Source organism: Lemur catta, chromosome 3 (genome assembly GCF_020740605.2).
Source record: "Lemur catta isolate mLemCat1 chromosome 3, mLemCat1.pri, whole genome shotgun sequence".
Lineage (NCBI taxonomy): Eukaryota > Metazoa > Chordata > Mammalia > Primates > Lemuridae > Lemur > Lemur catta.
In genome coordinates, this window is record NC_059130.1 from 97,385,792 (window position 1) to 97,412,622 (window position 26,831).

Below are 26,831 nucleotides of genomic sequence, written 5' to 3' on the forward strand. Positions count from 1 at the left end.
TAAATAACTAAGCAAGTTTGGTATTAACTTTATTCTATGTTCTGTATAACTTTAAGTACATAAAGGTTTATTTCCACAGGCCTCAGGGAATGGGTAGAAATCACAGGACAATCTCTCTTCCCACCAAAAAAAGTTGCATATTTTGGTAATTGTTTGTCTAGAGAAAAAAACTGAAATTTACATTAGCAATGCTGTGCAAGATTCTTACATAAATCAAGACCTAAAACCAGCCAGCAGTGGAGGTTTTAGTCCTCTGTTCAGGTGCCTGGACAGAAGTCGTAAGTTGTTGAGCATGACAGGGAAAAGGAGGCAGTGAAGATGGATGACAGGCACCTAGCAGGGAAGGAAGAAGGAATGCCAGACTCCTTGGAATGGTGTGTTGTTTTTCCTTTTTTTTTTTTTTTTTTCTTTAAAGTCATCTCTGTAGGAAGGTGCTGGGCAGCAATCCCAGAGAAAGGGTCCAAGACACCTTTAACTGCCCTGGATATGAAGGACACTGCTTTAGTAGCTGGTACCAGAAAACCTCCTGTTTCATGGTTTAGGCAGACCCAGAATGGAATGCAGAATAAAAGGAACGCTTATAGGAAACAATTTTGCTTGGAATGCTAGATGGCCAAGCCTCAGCCTTTGGTCCAGTGCAACCCTTGCCCTCACTTGTCAACAGGGAAATATTAGTTTAGTTAGAACTGTCTGTAATCAACACCAGCTTCGGCTACCTTCATGCTCATTGTTAGAAAAAGTTTAACTAGTGTGAACGTTCTGATCTGTTAACTCCTGGGACTGTTTTATTCTTCTCAAAGGACTATCTGTTGGTAGAATAACCCCCAAAAGCTGAAAGCTAAAATGCACCAGTCCTGGTCTGCAGTTCCTTAAGAATGGACTGATGGGGTTGAACTGATATGGAAAAGCTGCACCTTCCTGCAGAAGATCAACTGACCTGCTATCCCACCCCAAATCTCAGCCTGAGGTATATTTCAGTGAAGGCAGGTAGCTGTGCTTCTCAGAGCAGAGAAGCAGTTTAAGAGCAGAAAGGTAGAGGAAATCTAGAAAAGAACTGTCTTGATACAGATTTATCCCATGGTGTGAAGGGAGAGGGCAAAGAACCCAGTGGCACTTCACTTATCCAGCAATTTCGGTCACTGTGGTGACCAACTTCTGCCCATTCCATAGGGTCTTGAACTGTTCAGGGACTGGGAACTCATTCTGCAAATAAAGAAGACAATGGGTTTAAACCTGAGCTAAAGAATGAGCTGGGGCTAAATCTCAGGCTTTTCTCCAATTCTCGTTTCCACTTAATCCTGAAAGCATGGTAGGATGTGCTAAGAGACAAACTGAAACCATCAAGCTATCACAACATCATGCTGTTATACTGTTCACTGCTCAGTGATCTGTGATCTTAAACAGACTGTTAAATCTATGAGGTGTAAATGAGAATACACATGGCTTTATAGCACCAGTTTGACAGGGTGCCATGACTCATTCCCATTCTTCTTTGCTACCCTGAGCTCAACTTAAAGGCAGAAACCACCCTCCTACATCTGCCTCACTTCTGTGTGGTTTTGGTGTGTATTTGGGTTTTACCTACTTAGTACAGAATGTTCATCAATAGCTTTCTCCAGTGCAAGAAGTTTTCAGTCCCTTCTGTTTTAACATCATACTACTGAAGAGATCAAGAAACTTACAAAGTCACCGCCTTCTGTAGGAATGAGGACGTTCATCTCAGAAGATTTGGCACTGACTATCTCACAATCCAGGGAATTCTTGCTCAAGTAAGCATGGCAACCGTCTGTTTTGTTGATGGAAATGGTTGGCACTTTACCCATTACCTGCGGAGTAAACCAAGAGAACTGAGTCCCAGCAGTTGGGGAAGACAACAGTAAGTTGCAGGAAAAGCTTTCCCTGTTTCACATGATTCAGCAACTACATGAAAAGCTCACAGGTGTGCAACAGACACTGGATACTATGGGCGGGCTGGGACAGGTGCTGGAAAGAGCTCACTTGAAGAGCTAACCCCTCTTCTGCCACATTCAAAGCAGCTCAGCTTACAGACTTTGTAGAATCAGATTCCCACCAAAGCAACATCTGTGGGTCTGCTGTGTCTCTTTTAACTCCTCAGGGACCAAAAGAAAGAGCCAAGATATCAAGTTACCTGAACTTTGACATCCCTACTATTGATTATCTCCACAATGCCCACCACGTCATCGAATACCAGACCAAGTTTCTTACAGTTATCTAGGAGAAGAAAGAGAGCAGGTCAACAATATAATTTGAAAGTAATACATCTAAAAATCTTTAGAAGCAGGGTAGGTAAAATGGGTCTAGCCCTCTCAAGCTCTAGGACAAAGACTCACCTACTGTAATGGAGTTAATTTTGCCCTTGATTTGCAATGTTGTGTTGACACACTTGTATATGTAAACCACCTGTTTGAGCTCTGTATCATTAATCACCAGGTTGGAAACATTCTCCTGATTTTCCTGTTAAAGAGATACCCCAGAATTCTCATCATGAAGCACACATCAACCAAAAAACAGGCTTTCCCAAACTTTTGTTCTCGTGATTTAAGCCAGAACTCTGCACTCATGTGGCTGCATTCCATTTAAACCCCCTGTCCCTGCTCCTTGTTACTCCAGTCCTGGTCTTTTTTTAACTCACCACTCTCCACTTCTTGCCCTCCAGTTCAAGTAGAGCTGGCTCCTTCTTTGTGGCTGGTTTGGGGGATGGGCTGGTTTGGGGTTTGGGTGCAGAGAATGGCTTGGGGCCACTGCGTACTGGACCACTTTGAGCCTTCAGGGCAGGGTTCTTGTGAGTCTTCATGTCATCAGATACATGTTTCAGGGCTGTAAGAACAACAGCTACCTTGTTCCTGTCCTTCAAACCAGGGCTTTCGGCTAAGGCAATAACCAACCTCTGTTATAAGTTAAACTGATCCTCAGCAGAAAATTCAAAGCCAAAAACTGGAGCCTGTGAGATATTCTTTTGCAAGCCGTTTTGGAGAAGTACTTTTAAAATTGCTCTTCTCCCCCAAGGTTAAATTATATGGTTCTATTTTTAAAAATAAAGCGTAAAATGTGTGTGTAGTGGGAGTAGGGGATATGGAAATGTAAATGCACAGAAAAAGACCTAGAAAGGCATATACCAAATATATACTCACAAATATGTTTGTAGCTTTTAAAGCAACAGAGGAAGAAAAAGATGTGAAGTAAAGAAAATTTGATAAAAGGAAAACAAAACCTCACCCACAGCTAACCCTACTTCCTCCTTCCCAGTAAGTGTTTACATGAAACTCTCCAGTATTTTTTCTATTCACACTTCTTTTTGTTTAGTTATAACTATACACATTGTTAATAAATTTGGTTCAACCAACTGACACTTGAAAAAAACTTTCTCAGGAGTGTATATTCAGGGCAATTTGAATCTATGCTCCCAGGTTAAAAATATTTTTGAGAAAACACACACACACACACACACACACACACACACACACACACACACACACAAACTTTCTCATGTTAGCCTGTAGTTTCTAAAAATATCTTTCTTTTATTTTTTAAGGGAAAAGATTCCGTAATCTCCCTCAGCAGGCTGCTCTTGAACGTGGCCCAGTCTGTGTTGACTATATAACCAATACTGAATGGCCTCTGTAGCTCCACCACTCCTTGTGGTTATAATTAAAATACTAGATCTTTTTCTTAAACATTACATGGCTCACTGTAGGAAAAAATGTAATGGCTGCATAATATTACATCAAGACAACATGGCATAGTTAACTAACCATGTCCCTTACTGTTGGATATTTAGGTTGTTACATTTTTAGCTACTATAAGTAGCACTGTATAAAACTTCTTTATTTTAGATACTTTTATGGGTAAATAGGGCTGGACAACCTAGACTTCCACCATCTGTGTATAAGGGTATCTACTTTCTTTATACTATTAAGTCATTCTTATACAAATTTTCCATGTGACCAGTATGCATCCTCTGAGGAAGTTAACCCCCTGACAGAATAACTGCCCAGAGACCATGTGGTACCATGGAAAACGCTCTGGGGAAAACTACCAGCACTGTACCTTGGCCACATATTAATATAATATATATTCATATGCTACTTAATATTAAGTCACTTTCCAATGGAACAGAGGGCTTCGCCGTACTCTAATCACCCATTTTCAATTTCCATTTAAGCCAGCTAGGCTGTCCCTTTGGGCAACTCAAAGGAACGTGACACCCCAAGTGAATACAAGCTAGGGTTCAGGTTTACAACTAGCTGTCGAGTCTCTGGCTGGTGAGGTCTGGCCCAGACAACTTGCCATACCAACTGTTCGTGTCAGAGTATTCACTTACCATGTGTGATGCTCTCCCCCTGATTAATCTGCGCAAACAGTGCTGAGCGGGATGCAGACTCATCGCAGCCCGAACTGGTGGGGACGGGTGGGGGAGGTGGGCCTGGCGGTGGGGGAGGAGGGCCTGATCCAGCAGAGGGTCCAGAAGGCAATCCACTCAGTTCTTTTGCCACAGGCCCCTGGAACAGTTCAGTGCAGGTCACATAGTCATCCTCTCTCTTCCCCTCTGTACCACAGCCAGTAGGGCCCTACATGTGTCCAGTGTACATGAGGTCCCCACTACACCCCCTGACGCAATGATTAATGCTCCCTACCCATGCCCAACTTGGCTTTGTTCCTTTTCAGCTCTTCCCAAGGATCCAACTCTCAGCTCCATTCCTCAACCTTCACATTTTTCCTTTGACCTCACCTGATTCCAGCTCTAAACCCTATTTCCAAATATCTGTTTGACATCTTCCTTAGTGTGTCACCAATGCTTGGGACTCAACAAATTCAAAACTGATTTCATCATCTGCCTGCTACCCTGCCTATATAATCATGCCCTTGTACCTATTTCAGTGAAAGACATGACCATCCATGCTTGACTATTCACTCAAATCTTCTTTGAGGCTTCCCACTCCTTCAACATCATTAGATCTGTCTGTTATCTTGGTGCTATTTCCTATAGACTATCTTTTCCCAGCCTCTAGCACCATGACCACTTCCATAGTCTGAGCATGAGCCCTTACCTCTAACTTGTACACCGAGATTCTTTTAAAGACAAATCTGATCATTATCATTCCTTTGCTCAAATATCTAAAAGTTTCAGCCTACTTTTTTTTCTAGCCTTTTCTCCTAAAAATCTCTGACCATCTCCCCTTATTGAAGCCAGAGATGACCAATCTCTACATTTACTCTGCATTTGCTTTGTTTAAACTGTGCCTTTTGTTAGTATCCCACTTTTTACTGCCCTGTACTTCTTTTAAGTCTCAGAACAGAGTATGCCTCTTCAAAGCACAATCTCTCCCAGTGAGAATCACTCTTCTCTTCCTTATACTCTACAGTCTGTATCTTTATTATAGCATTAGCTTGGTAATTGGTACTGGGGTTTTGTGTCTATATTTTAAGCTCCTTGCTGGGACGGTGTAACTCATTCATGTGTCTCCCCTTCAGCACCAATCACTGTCCCTGACCCATGTTTACCGAAATGGAATAGAATTGAATATTCCTTTTCCTCTCACCCTTGCTTTCTATATTCTCTTCTCCTTTTTCCTTTTCCTTCTCTCTTTTCTTCCTACCCTCCACTGAAAAAAACTAGCATGTCTTCAAGTACCTTGGTGGTGCTGAAGTCTAAGAAACCTGACCCCACCCTGAAGAGATAAAGAGAGGGAGGCAGGGCAAGAGGAAGGAGTCACTAACCGTCTTGCTCCAGGCCAGTCCAGTGGTATGGAACTCCTTAATGTAAGCCTGCAGCTCTGTCCATATACTCAAGTAAGCTTTAACCCAGTCTACATGCTTCTTGTCCCTGGGAGAATAAAAGAACTCGTCATAGGTGGTCAGGGTATATTACAATAGTGATTCTAGAACCCCTACTGCCTGTGGGTTCATGCCCTCCTACCTATGGTGTTTCTTAAGCTCTGTTCAATGGCAGCTTTCTCTATCACCACCAAACTTTAAAAAAAAAAAAACCTATTTTTAACCTATTAGATTTTTAATATAATCTAATCTGTTACCCTAATTAGACCAAACTCCATTAAGATAGGGACTCTGGATTATATCTCTATCACTTATATCTCTGTCTATCACTCCTAGCAGTGTTTCTCAAACTTTTTTCTTAAGTAGCAAAACTGTTTTGTCAAAGTACACTTTAGACAGAACCCGATATGTAAAAATGATAAAAGCAGAAATTCTGTGCATGAAGCCCTGGTAGAGGAGAGTTCTCGAGCACTACCGTAGAACTCTAGGACTCCAAGAAACTCAACTGCCTTATAAGACAGTGCCTTATGTCAAAATACACCCTTCCCCCAAAAATATCAAAACTAAAAACTTCCCTTTAGGAGGAAACCATCAGCATTAAATTACAGATATAGTACTGCACTATGGTTCAAGAACCCTCTCTCTTCTTATATATTAGCTAGAAGACTTTAAGGTTATTTAGCCCAAGACCTAATTTCCTCAACTGTTTATCAAAATACTCTCATGCTTAATTCTAGGTTGCTTGAAGGATCAAAGTAGTACCTGGTGTTCTGGGACATATTTCACACACAAGAAGGTTTATTATTCACACAGAGTAGTAACTCAAGAAATGTTTGTTGAATGATGATGAATAGAAGAAAGATTTTGGGTAGCTATGCAACTTAATAATTGTTGCCTGCAATCATTCCAGCTCAAAACCAGCAATGAGTAAGTCAGTTAGGACTGGTAGACATACAATGACTTCCCTATGTAATACCTGCATTGGCTAGGTAGCCTTACTCCCACTTTAACTGACTGCATGAATACTCAGGGTAATTTTCTATTAAGTCCTACTGAACCCTTTGCCACTGGGGCAGTGACAAATTCTCAACAAAGGAACAAAATCTTGTATAAACAGGCAAATTAAAGGGCATTAGTCCATGTTACCTCCAGCAAAACCTCCTAAACCCAGAAGGTTAAGGATTAAAAGACTAAAAGGGCCTCTACCAACCATGGAGAGAAAAGCAGAAGTGGAGGCAGAAACACTTCCTGCTTGCAAATGCAGCTTCTATGAGCCAATGTCAAAGCTCTCCAAAACACAACCAAGATAGGAGATGAGCACAACAGCCAAGGGCAGCCTTAATTAACCCCAAAGTGCTATTCCAGTAAGTAACCAGCTGAGTTTATCCTCTGCCCCTTGAGAAAAACCTAGACTTACACATCTTTGTACTCCTTGAGGACTCGGTTTGTGTAAAACATGGCAGCATCATTCATTTCTTTCACATAGGGGCCAGGCTTGGGAGCCTAGAGAGAGAGAAACTCAGTGACTCAGAGGCTCTCCAACCATATCTCCTTCCCCCTCGCAATTTAGCCCTTCCCAACCATGGAAGCTGTGCTGCTCACCATCGCCACCCAGCCCAGGGCCTGGATACTTTCACTGACAGCTGACAGGTGATTGAACAACTTGCTGCCTCGGTTCTTCTCCCGAAAAGTTATCACTTCTTGGATCTGCTCTGAGATGGGTGCCAACAAATCAGAAAGCTTATTCTAAGAAAAGATGCAAGAAAAGATTGAGGTTAAAATCTTTTTATAAAAGCTTTGTATGTTGGTCAGCTCTGATCCTGAAGGCAAAAATTCCTTATGGACTACAATGAGCACTCAAATAAACTTTGTATTCATCCTGCCCTGATTCATAAGGCTCAAATACTGCTCATCATCTCACTTTCTTCATAGAGTTCCAGCTCCTCATGCTGCATTTTATGGTTCTTCATGATCAGGACCCATACTTCAGGTATACCACAAAATCCTACCATTTCAGCCACTTACTTTTCTTTTTTTTGTCCCACTCATAGGAGATACTCGTTTATCTCTGTGCCTCTACTCATAATGTTCTCTTCTTTTTCCATCAATCCAAATGCTCCCCATGCTTCATGAAGAACAGCCCTCCAACCTCAGCCACACCAGCCTCCTACAGCATTTGTCGTCAGCATAACCAATTCTCACACTTATCCTTACTCACATAAACTATTAATGGAACTATGTGAATTATGTTTTCCTTTCTCATAATTCTTCAAAGATAAGGGCTTTGTCTTCACCCTCTTTAATCATTATAGCCCTCAATGCACTGCTAGCCATATAGCAACTGCTGAGTAGAGTGCTGATGAATCAAAGCAATTAGGGGGCTTGGCAGTCAAGCAGGCAGCTTAGCAAAATGAATGAATTTTGTGTTTGTGTTTTCATCCTTTCTCCAAAGCTCAGTTTCCTGAATATCTCCATTCTCAGATCTTAACTAATCAGGACAGATTAAGAATTAGAATCTAATACATTTAACATCTTGCTCTATTTTTACATTATTTAGGCATGCTGAGGGCTAAGAGTTTTAATACAGCATTAGCAGGAAGACTTGCTTTATTATGTCTCCATGCCCAGGAAAAGCAAATGCAAAAGGAGCACAACTAAAATTTTTGACTGCAAGAAAAATCTAAATTTTCTCTAATTCAACTTTTCACACCATGCAGCATAAAATTTTGAGGTAGGAGTAAGGTTAAAGAGAGATCCCCCAACCAGTGAAGGACAAGAGGAGAAGCAGTACTTCAGGAGTTTTAGGATATTCACAGCAGCGTGACTAAAACCCATCCACAGTGAAGCAAGAAAACCATCTCTAAAGGGCTTAGGAGACACTATGATAAATTTGGGCTCAGCTAAGAGGCTAAAAGAGGCTGTCTATTAAGAGAAGCAGCAAAGTCCCAGGGGGTAACTACAGTCCTAAGCAAAATGACAGAAAAAAGCCAGTAGAGACCAATAAGTACTCAATGTCACATTCCCATAAAGCCACTTTAAGTCTGACTCTACCTCTGGGACTTGGTGTGAACATACATTATCGTGAGCCTACTAGGACTATTTTGGCACGTTGTGACAGCTTAGCAAAGACCTCTCAACTTGTCCTAAACATTGAACCCAAACTAAACCCCCTAGCAGTGAACTTACGCCTGCTGGCTGCTGACACTGAGAGGCTGTAACCAAGAGAGCTCGCTCCAACTTCAGACCTGTGTGGACCATCTCCGCCTGCCAGAAAGAAGAATCAGCTACTGATGATGTATTATAACTAGAGAGGTCTTGATAAGCATAACCTGAAACATGTACTTCCATGTACTCTGACAGCCACCCAGGTACTTCATGTTGTTTCCTTCATGTATTCCAGATTCCAGGAACTGATAGTAGAATTACATACACAATTGCTCCTGTTGGAACTAATCAGGGATATATATCCAGAGCTGGAAATGAAGATCATTAGGGCTAGCTTTAGGTGATGTCAAATTGGCAACAACACAGTGTGATGTAACATGCATTGAAAAATCTCACATCACCAAAAAAGTCCTCTTTTCTCAAAAACTGGAGACAGGAGTAAAAGCAAAGACCTAAATTTATGCCTTAAATTCTCAAAGTATTTACTGCTTTAGGTTAAAGCTATTTCTCAAATGCTGGATCAGGACCCCATTAGTGAATAAATAATTAAATCAATTTAGTGAGCCACAACCACCACTTTATTAAATAGAATAAAACAAAAGTATGAATGCAGAGCAGTGCATCAACTTGAAATTATTTCCAAATAAAAAGTTAAAAAAAAAAAGCATAGTAGGAGCATATGCACTATTTTGTGAAACTTTTATCTCAGTGACAAACATGTTATTTCTTTCTGAGGGTCACAGTTAAAAGAATTTAAGAAACATGAGGCCAGCCAGGTGCTATGGCCCACCCTTGTTATCCCAGCACTTTGAGAGGCTGAGGCAGGAGGATGGCTTGAGGCCAGGAATTTGACATCGGCCTGGGTAACAGCAAGCCCCATCTCTACAAAAAATAAACAGATGAGCCAGGCGTGGTGGTGCATGCCTGTAGTGCTAGCTACTTTGGAGGTTGAGGCAGGAAGATCACTGGAGTCCAAGAGTTCAAGGCTGCAGTGAGATATGATCATGCCACTGCACTCTAGCTTGGGTGACAGAGTGAGCCCTCATTTCTTTAAAAAAAAAAAAAAAAAAAAGAAAAAAAAGAAATTATACAAAAATTCAAAGACGGTAATCTATTTTTTTCTGGATTTTCATTTTTAAAATATAAAAATGATACATGCTTAAAAATTTTTTCAAACGTTACACAGCTGTAATCCAAGTCCCCATGCCCTATCAAAGTCCCAGTCCCATTCCCTAAAGCTAACTAACACCATTGCCAACAGATGGTATATGAGAGGCTCAAAATAGATCTTCCAAAGGCCAAGCAACCAGTCTTGCTGAAGAGTTTAGGTGAGGAAGATCCTAAACATGGTACTGTTTATGAAGAATTATTCAGTGGGCTAGCAGGAAGGTTTTTAGGTCTTAAGAAGAGAGGTAGAATATGAGTGTGGGGTGGTGGTGGTGACAACACTGGAGGCAGCACATGAAGGGAGGTGGGTGGAGAGGCACCTGTCATTGCCTACTTCATATTCTTGCCGTGGGCTAAGTGTGAAAATAACCCATATTCGCATAACTAATAACTATCGAGCACAGTTTTATAAATGCTAAGTCATGACAATGACTCCTTTAAATAAGCCTCCCTAGGTTTGGTTATGTAACATGTTGGAATCAGACTGGTAGCATATTCTTCACTAGAAAGATGAACACAGCCATATTTTATGCACCATGCAAGGTTTCTATATAAAAGAAGCTCACACAGAATATGTGATAAAAGCAGAGGACCTAGAAAAATATGAGAAATCATTTCTGTGCCTGAACAGAGCTTCTCAGTACAGGTAGAAAAGGAGCCAGGAGCCTCTCAAGGGGCTCTGAAACCAAGGATGGATGGGATTTGAAGAAAGTCACTAGTCCTCAAAAGAGGTGAAAAAAGGCAAAATATCCTTACATGTTTCTGCACGTCTCCCCCAATCTCTTTACTGATCTTCAAGTACTCTGTCACAGGACCGGCAAGCAGACAGTCAAATGCTTGCACATATGGAGCTGCCCCTGCTGAAGACACACACACCATAAAAAATCAACCATGCATGTTTCTTTAAAATGCACTTCCATGGGAAAGGGGGAGGGGGCAAGGTAATACAGTAAACAGAATGCTGGAACAGGAGTCAGGAATCCTGGATCCTACTTCCAATACCACCACTAACTGGTTATGTATGTGACCCTGACTAAGTCCCTTTTCCTCTCTGAGCTTAATGTTTTTTAAGTATAAAATGAAAATTAACAAAATGATCCTCCAAGGTTCGTTTTAACGCTAATATTCTATGTTTCAACTGGCGCATGTGCAAAATGGCCAGTTTGCCAATCATTTGTGAAGAGGCATTTTAACATCACTTATCATTTGACTTGCACTGGAGTTATTCTGCTAAAGAAACAGGAAATATCACACAAGCAGGAAGTTCTTGTGTTAAAATAACTTAACCACAGGCCGCCCTGCACAAGTTACTTCCTCCCTTATCTGTTCACAGCAATACAAATTACAAGATATAAACTTTCTAGAGTGTTTTGGGAAGTTAGCTCCAAAGGGGAGAATTCACTGGGATAAAAAAATTTCAGGATTGGCTGAGCGTGGTGGCTCACGTCTGTAATCCTAGCACTCTGGGAGGCTGAGGCAGGAGGATCGCTTGAGCTCAGGAGTTCCAGACCAGCCTGAGCAAGAGTGAGACCCTGTCTCTACTAAAAATAGAAAAAATTAGCCAGGTGTCGTGGCATGCACCTGTAGTCAGTCCCAGCTACTTGAGAGGCTGAGGCAGGAGGATTGCTTGAACCCAGGAGTTTGAGGTTGCTTTGAGCTAGGCTGATGCCATGGCACTCTAGCCTGGGGAACAGAACAAGACTGCCTCAAAAAAAAAAAAAAAAAGGAAAAATTTCAGGCCAAGACACTCAAACAAAGCATTCTGCTGGGCTGCAGAGTGCTTACCTTTTGATGAATCGTCTCCATACCCACAGTGCATGTCAGAGGTATGGGATACTGCCTCCAGGCGGCCCACTGCCCTCTCCAATCTTTCTACCAGATTTTGCATGTCAGCCATAATGTACCACCTGCCGAAACAGATCAAATGTTATTTGTTATTTTAATATTACATAGCATCTACAGAGAAAAACAGAATACTCCTTGGGGTAAAAAGGATGCCAATTCTGAGGAACAGAATAGTTTAATAAAATTAGATGGAAAAGTAGTCTAGCACATTTGCAAAATCATAAAGACCTCATTAAGCAAGAGAACTATTCAGGAAAAGGTATTCAATAAAGCAAATGTTTATTCAAATATTTACTGAATATTTACTATGATACTATCAAATATTTGCATAGAAACTGAGAATTTGCAAAGTATAGTCACGTATATTATCTCAGTTTGAGCCTCCCAACAACTATTTAGGAGTGGAAAGGTAATTACTATACTCTTAAAAGATAGAAAACTTAATTTCAGTGAAGTTAAATGACTTGCCTATAGTCACAAAGCCAGTTAATAGAGAAACCAGGACTCAATTTAAGTTTTTTGGCTCTAAGTTCAGTGTGGTTTTTTTCCCCCACAACATCCTGCTGCCTGCATGTAGAACGAATAGGATATTTACTCTGCCTTCAAAAACTTATAGTCTAATAGGGGAGACTTAACATATACACTAACAACTATAAAACAAATAGAAAAAAAAATTTTAAGGTGACATAAGAAAGTTGCATATAGGCAGCATGGGATTTCAGAGAGGGGAAGAGTATATCAGCTGGAAGGATCAGATAAGGGTATCACGGGAAGCTGCCATTTGAGCCAGGCTTCAAATGAGGATAGGTAGGATCTGGACATGCAGTAGGGAAGGAGACTAGACACATCCAAAAGAGCTTGTTATAGGTCTTTTGCAAATACTAATTTATCTAAACTAGCCTTATTCAATGTCTAATATCCTAAAGAGAGTAAGCTCAAAGAAAGAAAGGAGCTTATCTAGCTTGTTCCTTATACTCTACCATCTAGACCACTACCTGGTAGGTAGTAGATGTTCAATAAACATTTATTAAGTTATAGCATTCTAAGACTCCAAAGAGACAAAGGTTCTAAAAGTCGTACACATAAGTGTAAAATGTTATCAATACACATCTGCATAAAGTATTTGAGACCATAAAGTATCTCATAGAAATTAGTCAGTGAAATTTCAATCAAAGCTTTGACTTGGAAAGATTTCATTTCACCAAAGCATTAATTAGTTCAGGTAACTGAGGCCGAATGAAGTCAATTCCCTTCAAGCTGCCTAAAATGACCACAGCAGTTATGATTCCCCCAAAGATGACAACATGTCAGAGTATCTCAACTTAACACATTGTCCTGCCTGTAGAAAAGATAAGCAGCTCACAAAATAAACTAAGGAAGGCAATATAATAATCCCTTTCCATTCTTTTCTGTGTACAGCTCTGGTGTCTCTGAGCCCAGTCACTTGCCAGAGAATGTTGTTTAAAAGAGAATCAAAAGGCCTGGTGTGGTAGCTCACACCTGTAATGTGAGCTACCAGCACTTTGGGAGGCCAAGGCAGGAAGATTGCTTGAGGCCAAGAGTTCGAGACCAGCCTGGACAACACAGGAAGACCTTGTCTCTACCCAAAATACTTTTTTTTTTTAATTAGCTGGGTATGGTGGTGTGCACTTATAGTCCTAGCTACTTGGGAGGCCAGGGCAGAAGAATTGCTTGAGCCGAGGAGGTGGAGGTTATAGTTAGCTATGATTGTGCCACTGCACTCCAGCCTGGGTAACAGAGCGAGATCCTGTAGCTAAAAAATAAATAAATAATAAAGAGAGACTCAAAGGGAAAAAAAAACGAGAATGAGGACCAAATAAACCTTTCCATTCCCTGGCCTGGAGTCGTAGCAGAAGTCTCCAGGTCCATCCCCTACTAGCAAATAGAGCAGTTTAGAAACAGCCAATGTACTTTCCTTTACATTACGATACCATCAACTGATACCTGAATTGCAGCCCTGTTCCATTTTGGGTACTGGCTAGGGACAGACTCACATATAATCCACCAGACTTTATAAATCCAGGGGAAAGGCAAGGAATGCAATAAACTCCCAAGCTACCTTCCATGGATACCACCTAGTTCTGTTATAAAACATGTTCCTTAATACACAATGGATGTTTCAGGTTGAGACCAGAGTTAATATGGAAACATACCACAAATGTCTCTAAAAGCTGCCAAGGTTGGTGAAATGAAACACGTACCAATCTTAAAAGCTTAATAATACTGCTTCATGGGATTTTGGTTCCCCTTTAACTACATTTCACTTGTATTTGCAGGCTTTCATTGCTAAACAAGCTACAGCACTGCTGTCCGACTTAAGTAGAATTGAAAGGGATAATATAGCTACCACTTATAGTTAATCTCATTCTACCACTAACCAAAGATAGAAGAACAGTACCTGGTATTTTTGGTTTTGGTGGGGGTAGAGTGAAATTTGAGATGTTATGGGAAAGAGTGTACAGAAGTGAAGGGACTGAAAGACACACCTTTTCTCATTTTCTACACATACACTTGTACTCTTCAGGTGGTCACGTCCACTCCCGAGCCTTCAACTACCATTGTTGTATTAACACCCAGCCTACTTGCCAGGTGGTACCACAGCCACCTGTGGACTAAAGACTCCCAAAGCAGCCTAACCAGCTTAGGCCATTCCTCTGGGATTCAGAATTTTAGACCCAGCTTCCAAATCTCTACCTGGGTGCCTCAAGGGCACCAAAAACTGAAATGTCCAACAGAACTCATCATCTTCCCTAACACTGCTCCCTCACACCTCCCCCCCCCCCACTGTCTCAGTGATCTAGCATGACCAGCCATCACCTGATTGATCAAGCTAGTAACCTGTAAACTGTTAGGCAATATAGTACAGGGGGTAAGAGTGATCTTTAGAAAAATCAGATAGATTGGGAGTTTGAACAACAGCACTCCCTGGCTCTCTGACTATGAGCAGTGACCAAATTTTCTGAGCCTCAGTTTCCTTATCTGTATAATGAGGACAAAAATATAAAATCCAAAGAGCTTCAGTGAGAATAATGAGGAAGTCCATGTAGAATTGCTTAGCACAATCCTGGAAAATAGTAAGGATTCCATAAATGTTAACTAAATTTATACCTTCTTCCTTACTCCCCCACAACATCTAATTAGTCACCAAAATCCACAGGCTCTATCTTGTATATCTCATGAACAGATGCCTCTTGCCTCTATCCTGACTGATAAAAGGATATCAAGACTTTGCCTAGATTACTGAAAACAATTTGCTAGCTAGTTTTCTCTAATTCTACTAATACAACTTCTTCATCTACTCTCCATAGTATAGCCAGAATGGTCTACCTAAAATGCAAATGTAATTATAATATTCTTTTATTTAATACCATTCAATACTCCCCAGAATATTCAGGATAAAGTTCAAACAAGCGTTTCCACAATCTAGTCCTACTTTATCTCCTACCACTCTCCAGTTTTATCTCTTGCTACACCTTTCCTCAGCACACTATAGCAACACAGGACTACTTGGATTTTCCAGAACAAATCATGCTTTTTCTCACTTCTGAGACTTTATAATGCTAGGCACTTGGAAAAGTTTTTTCCCTTTCCAATCTGCACTCTCCAGAATTCCTATTGTTCTTTAAGTCTCAACTAAGGTATAATCTCTCTAAGAAATACTTCTAGTATGTGCTTCCACAACATTGTGCCCTTATTTCTACCATAGCACTTAACATACTGGTTTAAAATCATTTATTTAATAGTCAGCAGGCAGTTAGCCACCCTACGGAAGGAACCATGTCTCGCCTTTATAATTCCAGTACTGTAAATATAGTAGGCACTAAAAATATAGTAGTAGGCTAATAAACATCCTTGAAATAAATAAAGAAAGAAACATAAATAAAAGCTCTTGCTGTCCACAAGTCTGGCTGTCTCTGCTCTCTGTCAAATCTATGGAAAAGTGGGGTTTTTTTCTCTTCCTTCTTCTTTTTTTTTTTTTTTTGAGACAGTCTCGCTTTGTTGCCCAGGCTAGAATGAGTGCCGTGGCATCAGCCTAGCTCACAGCAACCTCAGACTCCTCGGCTTAAGCGATCCTACTGCCTCAGCCTCCCGAGTAGCTGGGACTACAGGCATGCGCCACTATGCCTGGCTAATTTTTTCTATATAGATTTTTAGTTGGCCATATAATTTCTTTCTATTTTTAGTAGAGATGGGGTCTTGCTCTTGCTCAGGCTGGTCTCGAACTCCTGACCTCGAGCAATCCACCCGCCTCGGCCTCCCAGAGTGCTAGGATTACAGGCCTGAGCCACCGCGCCCGGCCTTCCTTCTTCTTTTTTAATTTTTTGCCTGTCTGCTTTCGCAGGATTTTACAAACACTCCCATCTTTCAAATAAATGCTGCTTTCTCAGGCATAAATCACATTGATATGGACATCTCCAAACTAAGTACCATACAGAAGATAACGATATGAGAATACATATTAATTAAAAATAATCTCTTACAGTTGTAAATGCTTTATATCAGTTATCTGTTGCTTCTTTTGAGACTTAAAATAATTCTGTGAGGTATATTATGCAGATATTGGTCCCCATTTTTAGAATGAAGAAACTGACAATCACAGAAGTTAAAAAGCTTGACAGGCAGGGCAGGGCGCGGTGGCTCACACCTGTAATCCTAGCACTCTGGGAGGCTGAGGCGGGCGGATTCTTTGAGCTCAGGAGTTCGAACCAGCCTGAGCAAGAGCGAGACCCCGTCTCTACTAAAAATATAGAAAGAAATTAGATGGACAACTAAAAATATATAGAAAAAATTAGCCGGGCATGGCAGCGCATGCCTGTAGTCCCAGCTACTCAGGAGACTGAGGCAGGAGGATCACTTGAGCCCAGGAGTTTGAGGTTGCTGTGAGCTAGGCTGACGCCATGACACTCTAGCCTGGGCAACAGAGTGAGACTCTGTCTCAAAAAAAAAACAAGAAAACAAAAAATAGCTTGACAGAGATCAGCCAGTGAGTAGAGAACCTAGGCCCTGAACACAAATACTCTGAATCCTAGTTGGAGGTGCTTCTTACCACTCCACAATGGCTTTTAACCAACTAAGTGACTGTGGTTTTCACAGCATCCAGCCCCCAACTTGTATGCTTAGCACAGGACTATGGCTTCAGGGCCTCTCCACGGTGTCTTTAGTTACATTATTAGCAGCTTTCAATTTTTCTATTTTCAATTTTCTACATGGAGGCCAATTTTTAAAAATCACATTCAAGATGACACAAATTTAGAAGCAAATGTTCAAAATAAGGCTTCTCTCAAATACAGAATTTTCAGAGCAGAAAACTGTAGCTCTGCCTGATCTTGTTCCTTGCCATTTCTAACTGATAATAGCCAAGAACTATATATAAACCTCCGTGAATGAATGTACAGATTCTCAACTAGTTAAGCATCCATCATAAAAGCTCTCAGAAACAGAGTCATATTTATGTCATAATTACATAAGTCTAAATAGAACTAGGACTCAAGAAACCAAGCTCTGAGTCCCAATCTGTACATATTAACTGTGTAACTTTGGGACAGTGGCACAATGAATTATAATCCTCACCTAGCATACAGAGATGTAAGGATGAAAGGAGCTGATTTCATAGATGAGAGTAATCACTTTGGAAGCCTTAAAATGCAATTCAAATGTAAAATGTCAGCACTGCATACTACATACTAGAATATAGGCTCCAGAAAGGGAATTTATCCATTCTCCTTCCTGCACCTACCTCATCACCCAACAAGCAGGCATATAGAAGATGTTCATAAAACCAAAGTGGTTAGCATTGTGTGGGCTACTGCAGAAATGGAATACACATTTTGTTGGCCTTCCCCATAAGAAGGACAGCTTCTTGAGGACAGCTTTCATTCTTAACTGGAAGGCCAACAAAATGAAATGCGAATGGAATAAATACTGAAGACTGTATTTTAAAAAGTTCTGTTAGAGAATATCTAACTTCAGTTGTATTAGGGAAAGTTAAAGTATCTGCCTATATATTAGAGATTTTCCTTTGCAGAACGTGTTGCTATGGATCTGAATTATATAGTATAAATGACTATATGCTCTGAGAGTTCAGAAGAAATCAATAAGGACTAGAGGTAGTTTGGTTTCAGGAGGGAAGTGGGGCATCTTGATGAAAAGATAAGAGAAAAAAGGAAAGACATTCTAGAACAAATCAAAAGCAAAAAAGAAGAGACAAGGCAAGCTATGTACAGAAAGTGTGAGCAGCTTAGCCTGCATAGAGTACAGAGTACCATGGGAAATAAAGCTGAATAAGCAAACTGGGCCAGATTGTGGAGGGCACTAAAAGCCAGGCAGTATTTGGATTTGATGTTGATACATGTGGAGCCATCCAGGGATTCTGAGTGGAGGAATAATATGAAAGTAAAGTGTTTAGAAGTACTGTCTGATAAACAAAGTAAGATTTGGAGAAAAGTGAAGCTATTAGGGTCCAGAAAGTTAGGTTGAAAGCTATTATTCATCTAGCTATAAAAGAAGGCTACTGCAAAAGGTATTTCAAAGGAAAAAATCCACAATATTTGGTGTCTAACCAGATATTTAAACTAAATGAAAACAATTGATTAACCAACAAATAATCACCTTTAGGCAACGAAGTGACCAGCACCTGAATTAAGTGCTGTGGGGAATATAAAAGAAAGGTAAAATAGTTTGCCTGCTCTACGGGAGTTTCGCAGCAGAGAAGCTACTTTCTACTGAATCACTGGATCTCAGGATTCAGATGGATTCTAGAAATCATCTTGTAAAAATACCATCTGATGCCAGAACAGTTCTTTCAACATTCTTAGCTATTAGACAGGCAGCCTCCGCTGGAACACCTTCAGTGATGGAGAACCCGAGACTTCTGGAGGCAGCCCATTCCAGACAGCTCAAAGTATTAAAAAGTTCTTCCTTATATGGAGGCAAATGTGCCTCCCCACAGCTTCCACCCACTGATCTTGGTTCTGCCCTTGGAGGTCACAAGAAACAAATGTGCATTAAACTGAGAACAAGCACTAACTGTGTGGTACTGACTGTAAGCACAGTAACATTTAAAGAAGGGAGGCAAAGATGATTCCAGAGTTGTAAATATTGGGGCCTTAAGAGAATGATGACATTATAGTCAGAAACAGGTTCTAGCATACTTTAGTTAGGGCGAGAAAATGAGGTCAGTTTTGGATATGCTGAGCTTGAAGAAAAGATGAAGCTTGTAAGTGGAAATGCCTAGTAAGTATTTAGAAATAAAGCCTGGGAAAGGATCAAGACTGGAGATAATATTTGCAAATCATTGGCAAAGAAATATCATGAAGTCATGAGAATGTATAGGCTCTTGGAGGGATATATGCTGAATAAAAACAAACTATGAGCTTGATTCAGCAGTAATTTCTTTTGTGGTTTGAAACCAAGAAAAAATTTGAAATGGCTAGCAATTCTTGCCAAAGCTGCTTCATACTCTCATAATTCAACAACTCAACCCAATTCCTTCAGCCTATGCAAAGAAGTCATTCAGAAGTAAACGGAACCAGGTTACTCCTGCAGTTCTTATCTCATCTCACCAGGCCATTAAGCCAGTAGCACAAATTTCTACTTGAGTAGGAAAATGCTATGCTTAAAATGTTTTCTACTTTGCCCCATAGTTGTTCTTGCCATTATCCTTAAGTAAAACAGAAAAGAAAACAACTATACAAGTCACCCTGTATACTATGATAGCCCAACAATCAGCTGGGCAAATCATGCTTCAAAATGCTTCTCTTGGCCTTGATTTTGAGATTTTATCCTAAAAAAGTAAATATTAATGCAGGAAAAGTGATAGGCATGAAGATGTTCACTGCAATGTTAGATATATCTATCTGTATCTTAGACTTCTAACTATAAGGCAATACCTACATGCACTGAGGAAAAAGACTCGAAGGGAACACAAAGTTTACAGTGTATGTCCCTTTAGGGTGATAGGGTTTTTGATGCTTTCTCCCTCTGTTTTCCAATCTTTCTTTTAACACGTTTATATATATTTTTATAATAAAAAACAAAAACAAAGACCAAAAACCATCTCTACTTGGGCATGTCTTCTAAGCTACCACTAAACTATATTAGTTAGTTCTATTCCTATCAACTCTGTATAGAAATAATCATTACGAGGCTCTAACATGTCACAAAGTAAAACCTAGACATGCTACTAAGAGATACTTACAAGTTGGCTAATTTAACCCAGAAACCAAAGAACAGACACCACTTTGCTCCAGTAAAGATGCCATCTAAATCTAACCCAAATCAGGAGCTACTGTTCTTCCCTAAGCATTTGGTTTCGCTGATGACATTTAGTGCCTGAGTCACTGCCACCTGAGGTTTAGATTAAAAAAGAAAGAAAGATCTATCTCCTGGGGAGGGAAGGAATCCAACTCAATATCAGCGTTTGTCTCCTGTTCGCTCCTTATACATGGTCCTCTATCTGAAACTCCAGGAGAGACTAAAATGAGTAATAGTATATAACCTGAGGTCAGACTTGAGAACTAGCTGCTGCAATGGTCTGGGGCAAACAGATAACTTTGTATGGTCATGGGTTCCCCTCTCCCCTACATTCAAAGAATATTATGAACTAATTGCACAGAGCATTGAGCAGAACTTTTCTACTTCTACATGTTTACTCTACAAGGAAAAATTGCATTGGCTGATTTCAGCCTGGATCGTCGCTTTAATAGAAGAGTATTTCCCACACTCATACATAAAGATAGATTCAAGGATGACATTTGTCCTTAGCCATGATTCAGCTAAAACTAAAGATTCGAAAAGATCTGTGATTATAAGTCTATAATTAAGTATAGGAATTTTAATAACCTCTGGAGGAAAAAAACAAACAGAAATGCAAGTCTGCTCCTTCCATTAAACATTTCAACTATTTTCCAGCCAAATGGAAAAGTTTGGCACAACAAGTCTAGTAATACAAGGCAAACAAAGCTGCACTGCAGCTGAGGAATATTTTTAGAACTTTGTTTTTATTACGTTTACATACAGTATATTAAGAAGAAAGTTTCATGGTCAATGCTGTAACTGCATTAATTTAAAGACAATGAAACCAAAGTCCTCTGCCCCATAATGATGGTTTGGTTAATGATTAATGATGGACCTACCACACATACAGTGGTGGTCCCATAAGATAATACTGTATTTTTACTGTACTATTTTTATGTTTAGATATACAAATACTTACCATTGTGTTACAATTGCCTACAGTATTCAGGACAGTGACATGCTCTATAGGTTTACAGCCTAGGAGCAACAGGCTATATCATCTAGGTTTGTGTATATACACTCTATGATGTTTCCACAATGATGAAATCACCTAATAAAAAATTTCTCAGAACATATCCCTGTCATTAAGCAGTAAATGCCTATACAACAATTTTATCAATTAAAATAAACATGAACACCAACTCTATAAACCATATGCAATTTAAAAATAAATGATAGTCCCTACCCACTAAAACCAACCAGTCTAAATGCAAACAACCTGAACAAAACAGAGATTTATATATTCTCAATACAGAGGAGAGGGAATTCTGCTGACTAACACCGTCAACTAACACAAAGCTTGCTTCTAGTACTTAATCAGTGACATTTCCCTATTAAGACCACATCCTCTGCAGGGGGTGGGGAAAGGCACATCCTTTAAGGATCACCCATAAATTACTTGAAAGAATAATTTCTTGATGCCTCAATGAAAACAAATGATTCATTCATTGCAGGGTACTGAGTGCTTATCACTGTGTTAAATATGGCTTGGAGCCTACCCTCACAGAATTTAGTTGGAGATAAGACATTGTATAATCACAGCTATGATACTTTCTAATGCAGGAGCTCTCAACCCAAGCAATTCTGTATTCCAGGAGACATTTGACAATGTCTGAAGACATTTTTGGTTGTCACAAATGAAGAAGTGCTACTAACATCTAATGGGTAGAGGCCAGGGATGCTGCTTAACATCTTACAATGCACAGGACAACCCCATGATAAAGAATTATCTGGCCCAAAATGTCAATTGTGGTTGAGAAATCCTGTTCTAATTTAATAGGGAGCATAATAAGGGAAGTGTAAAAGGTTTAAATAAAATGCTAGTTCAGGCTGGGCATGGTGGCCCAGGCCTGTAATCCTAGCACTTTGGGAGTTGAGTGAGGCAGGAGGATTGCTTGAGACCAGGAGTTCAAGACTGGCCTGAACAAGAGACACCCTCCCCCAACTTTTTACAAAAAATAGAAGAATTAGCCAGGCATGGTGGTATGTGCCTGTAGTCCCAGCTACTGGGGAGGCTGAGGCAGGAGGATCGCTTGAACCCAGGAGTTTGAGAGTCTGAGGTTACAATAAGCTATGACGATGCCACTGTACTCCAGCCTGGGTGACAGAGTGAGACCCTGTCTCCAAAAAAAAAAAAAAAAAAATTGCTAGTTCAGGACTTTCTAAATTAGAAAGTCAATGGGTACTATTCAATGAAAATTAATTAAGGTAAGGGTTTAATTGTAGAAAATCTGGTAGGTTGAACAAAGGAGTTTAGGCTTGATTCTTTGGGAATATGAAGTCAGAGAAGGGTAATGAGATGAAAAACAGTTTTTTTTAAAGAACTTTTAAAAGATCAGTCTGGTTGTGGTAAAGAAGTTGAAGTACAGGTATGAAAGCCAGGTTAGTAGAAAATAAAGAAAGAAACATGATGATATTTCAAAGGAACAGTCACTTGGATTGTATAAGATATGGCTCAAGGATCCTCAGATTTCAAATCTCAGCATTAAATTTCAAACCAGAGGGTTCAACTTCCAGTGACACTTTGCATTTGCTTGTTTAAGTAAAACAAATCTTTGACTCACAATGCTTCACTGAAAACTGAAAGGAGGAAGTCACTTTTTAAAGGTGTAGTCTCCGGTTAAAAAAATAATTGCAACTAAACAAATGCATGTATAACCAAGAAAAAGGGTGAGAAAACATCATCCCTCTGGCTGGAAACAAAACATTTTGTAAACTCAATAGCTAACCTCCTCAAAGCAAAAATACACGCACTGAATTTTTCACGCACTGAATCTTAATATCACCACTTTGGGTTTGCATGGCAGGTTGTACTTTACATAGTACTTTCATTGTTACCATTTTATTTAAAACCCTCTGAGACATAAATTATGCCCACCTCACTGATGAAGTATTTCTAGAGAAGGTGGGAAATTCCTACAGAAATTTCTTTATGCTGGACCACGGCAAAATCAAATCCATTAAAAGCCCTTCACAACCTGGCAGACATCTACCCGTTTTTCTGGTCTTATCTTCTGCCAAATTCCAGGCTCCAGTACTGCACTGAACAATTTCGGCCTCTCCTGCCTCCATCTTTGCTCCTGCTGTTTCCTTTAGCTAGGACACCTTTTCCTAGATTTATTACAAATACCTCAAACTAAACTCATGCTAAATTCATTTTCTTTCCGAGTTACCTCCTTAATTTACTTCTCATTTTTCATATCTAAATGGTACCACCCAGTTCCCTGAGCCAAAAAACCAGGCAATTGTCCTACACTACTCCTACTTGGTCATTCCCATAAATCAGTCTTCAATTCTATGGATTCCATCTTCTTAATACTGCTCAAATCTGATCCTCCTCTCCATTCCCACTTCTACTACTGTCTTAGTTCAGGCCATGACTACAGCAACAGCTTCCAAACACTGATTTACTTCCCCACAGTGTCTGGTACCTTCCCACTTGACAGAGCAAACTTTCTAAAATATAAATCTGATAACATTATTTTCCTACATAAAACACTTCAAATCATCCCTAGAGCTTTCAGGGTAAAATCCAAATTCCTTGGCATTGCTTACAAGGTACTCCAGTTTGATCCTACGACTCTCAGTACTCCACTTCCCCAAGCATTACTGGAATTCCAGTACATGGAACTAGTCATGGTCTTTCACATGTCTAAGTCTCCATGTCCTTGCACCTGTAGTCCTCTTTGCCTGGAAATCCCCTTTCCAGATTCACCATATACCTAAATAAATCTTGCAAAATTTGGCTTCCCATTCCTTTCTGGAAGCCTGGATACCTGGCTCAGGTATTTCTCCTCTATGCTTCTGTAGCCCTAAGCTATGCACTATGATACTAAGCCATCCCTGATTTACTTGTTTGCTCTCTCCCCCACTGTAAACTCCAGGAGAACTGTATTCTTAGCCACACAGGCTAAATACCTCATTTAATATGTGTCTTAAACATATTAAGGTCTCAATAAATGTTTGGTAAATAATCAATGTGCTGGGCTGTCCTTGGATTTTCACTTAGATCTTCACTACAAAGAACTTCAACTGTCACAGTTCTGATACTAACCTCTGTCTAAAATGTTCTCATCCCCTCTTCATTGAACTTATTACTATTCATCCTTCAAAATTCATCTTGAACTGCTTCTTCAGAAGTTTTCCTGAATCCCTTGTTACATACTTTCATAGCACACTGTTCTTTCTTCCTCACATTCACTAACATTTACAATTACTTCTTAAATGTCCCTGCAAACACTGCTAGCTCCATGAGGGAAGGCTCTATCTTTTTGTTTCAAAGCTGCATTCCCTGCATGTGACAGAATGCTGGCACAGAATAAACACAATTGGTTACACTGAATTTCAACCTGGAGGTGAGCAGAGATCCCCACTTAAAAGATGAGCAAAATGAGGCTCAAATAAGTTAAACAAGGCATCTAAGGCCACACTTAGTAGTGGGGCCAGACCAAAAGCCGCTTTCAGGTCCATAAGTACAAAACACCTTCAATAAAGTTAGCTTAGCTTTTCAGAATAAGAGCAGTAGCCTAGGAAGAAGGGGAGGCTATGTGAATGCAAAACAAGAACTTGCCCGCCAGTCTTTTAAAAACTCCCCAGGCATCCCAAACTGTAGAATTAAGGGGGAAAAAAAAGTTCCACGCAGCCGTTGGCCTTTAACCTGCTGCTGCCTGCAGGGCAACACGACCGGAAGACCACCCCAAGTTAGAGGTTCCAAGGAACACGGAAAAGACCTGGGGCTAGTCATCTAAGGAACTGGGGTCAGGATTCCGATTCTCTTCCTCACTCGCTGTATGATCTTACACCAGCCTCTTCTCCGGGGATCAATTTACCCATCCGTGCAATGGGAGCGAGACCGGGAAAAGAGAAGACTCTAAGGTCTCAGAGGCGCCTTTCACTCAGGGCACCTCAGGAATCAGGCCTCCGCTGAGGCTGACGGGCAGCACTGCGAAATCTAGCGGAGGGGCCTCCCGGGGGCAGCCAGGTTCAGCTCGTCACCCCGGCCCCACCTCAAGAGACCGCGCCCAGGACTCCGGGTCGGTCTGAGGGATCTTGGCCCCGGCTCCCGCAGGAAGGCTCACCACATGCGCGTAGACCAGAAGGGCCGTTAATAACGCCAGGGGCCGATGGGCCCCGAGGAGACCCCAGTCCCTACCCAGCCGCACACCCTCACCTCAGAGTTCTCCCTCACCTCGGGACTGCGATCAGCCGCTCTCCACTTCCGGCAAGAACTGCCCAGCAATCTCCGCGCGACCCACTTCCGGGCCCTCACTGGGCGCGGCGCCCCCACCGGAAATGAGCTGCCGGCTGAAGCGCTAGGCCAGCCTTGGACTGGGAAGGAAATCTGGCCGCCCTGCTCGTGGCTCCGCCCCCTATCCACCACGCCTCGGAGAATCCCGACGAGCGCGGAGGGCGCCAGAGAAAGCCCCGCCCCCAAGGCGGGAGCGAGCCGGGGAGGGCGTGCTCACAAGATAGGCCCCACCCCTCGGGCCGCGGTACTGCGCCTGAGGCCCAGGCCAATGAAGGGCGGGAGTCAGCCGCCGGCGGCGCTCCACCTCCGGGGAAGGAGGACCGATGAGTGGCTGATTCTCCTATCAGTTTGGTCTCAATGGCAAAGGCCAGTTCCTTTTTACTGCAGTCCGGAAGGGGTCTTGTTAGAACTAGGGGCAGGATTCTCTGAGGGCGGGAATTCAGGCGGCCGTCGGCTCTCTGTGGGGATTGTGGCCAAGTTCCGCCTCTCTCTGGGGGTGCATGCCTTGGTTTCCCCGTTTGTGACGTGGGAAGGCAGTTGGTCTGGACCCCGTTCAGGGAGGACTTGTGGAGGTTGGGCGTGGAGGGAGGGGTCGGTGAGGGCGCCCTGGGCCCAGCCCTGAGTGTCTGGGCGTGCCCGTCCCCGCCGGGCTCGCTCTGCCCAGGGCTGGGAAGGTGGAGAAAGATCCTCCACTCTCGCCCCACTTCCTGTTTGTTCGGTGCGTTCTGTGACCATAGATGGTCAGGTTTGGGGCCGCGCGGAAGCCTCCGCCCCACGGCTTTGGAGTCCTTCCCCCGGCGCGCAGGGTGTGGTCCCCGAGAATAAGAGAGCGGAATTAAAGAAGATCCTGCCCCGCTGTGCTAAAATCTGGCTACTGAGGCAGCCTCGCCCCCGGCTGGGAGTGCCCAGCAGGTTTCTACTTAGTTCGGGGGAGGTTCTGCACGGTGGTTGCATCCTACAGGGGAGACTTCGCCTCCTTTCTCCCTGGGCCGGGGGATCAGATCTTTGTTCCCTCAAGACTCAGGCTTTCTAACCGGTCATTATCCTCCCACAAAGATTTATTTCTAGAAAAAATTGGCTACAGTTCCTACCCCTTCAGCTGAACCACTGTGACAGCTCCATTTTCAAGTTGAATGCAGGCGTTATATGCCAGAGTCAATCATTCAACAACTATAGTTCTTATAATGACAGCTACCATTTACTGCGTGCTGACTACATGCCCAGTCTGTTCTGAGTGCTTCAAGTGTATTTTCATTTAATCCTGATAGCAGCTCTGCGGTAGGTACCATTATGT

The 26,831-nt window shown here is 41.6% G+C and overlaps 1 protein-coding gene and 1 pseudogene across 4 annotated transcripts; one reads left to right on the plus strand and one right to left on the minus strand.

The window, feature by feature from the left end:
• Positions 1–12: 12 nt before the first annotated feature.
• Positions 13–25,653, minus strand: CAP1 (cyclase associated actin cytoskeleton regulatory protein 1). 4 transcript variants are annotated; one of them, XM_045548148.1, is made up of 13 exons: positions 25,478–25,653; positions 11,914–12,035; positions 10,885–10,988; positions 8,983–9,060; positions 7,399–7,542; positions 7,214–7,299; positions 5,740–5,845; positions 4,343–4,520; positions 2,654–2,838; positions 2,352–2,475; positions 2,150–2,232; positions 1,683–1,826; positions 13–1,203 (listed from the first exon to the last, which is right to left on the minus strand). In XM_045548148.1, the coding sequence occupies exons 2-13, from the start codon at positions 12,023–12,025 to the stop codon at positions 1,120–1,122; spliced, it is 1,428 nt and encodes a 475-aa protein (XP_045404104.1). In that variant the 5' UTR covers positions 12,026–12,035; positions 25,478–25,653; the 3' UTR covers positions 13–1,119. The 4 variants fall into 4 exon arrangements, with proteins under 4 accessions (XP_045404104.1, XP_045404106.1, XP_045404105.1 ...); XM_045548150.1 differs by having other exon boundaries at positions 10,885–10,985; positions 25,478–25,642; XM_045548149.1 differs by having other exon boundaries at positions 25,460–25,620.
• The window catches only part of LOC123634867, an 18,898-nt pseudogene continuing 17,479 nt past the window's right edge, over positions 25,413–26,831 (plus strand).

What these genes read in the sequence shown, in the direction of transcription:
- CAP1 (XM_045548148.1), bottom strand. Translation starts at nt 12,025, where the DNA reads ATGGCTGACATGCAAAATCTGGTAGAAAGATTGGAGAGGGCAGTGGGC. An exon ending in CTCAAGGAGTACAAAGATGT is followed by an intron (nt 5,846 to 7,213) that starts GTAAGTCTAGGT and finishes TTATTCTCCCAG; the next exon opens with GGACAAGAAGCATGTAGACT. An exon ending in AATTAACTCCATTACAGTAG is followed by an intron (nt 2,233 to 2,351) that starts GTGAGTCTTTGT and finishes TTCTTCTCCTAG; the next exon opens with ATAACTGTAAGAAACTTGGT.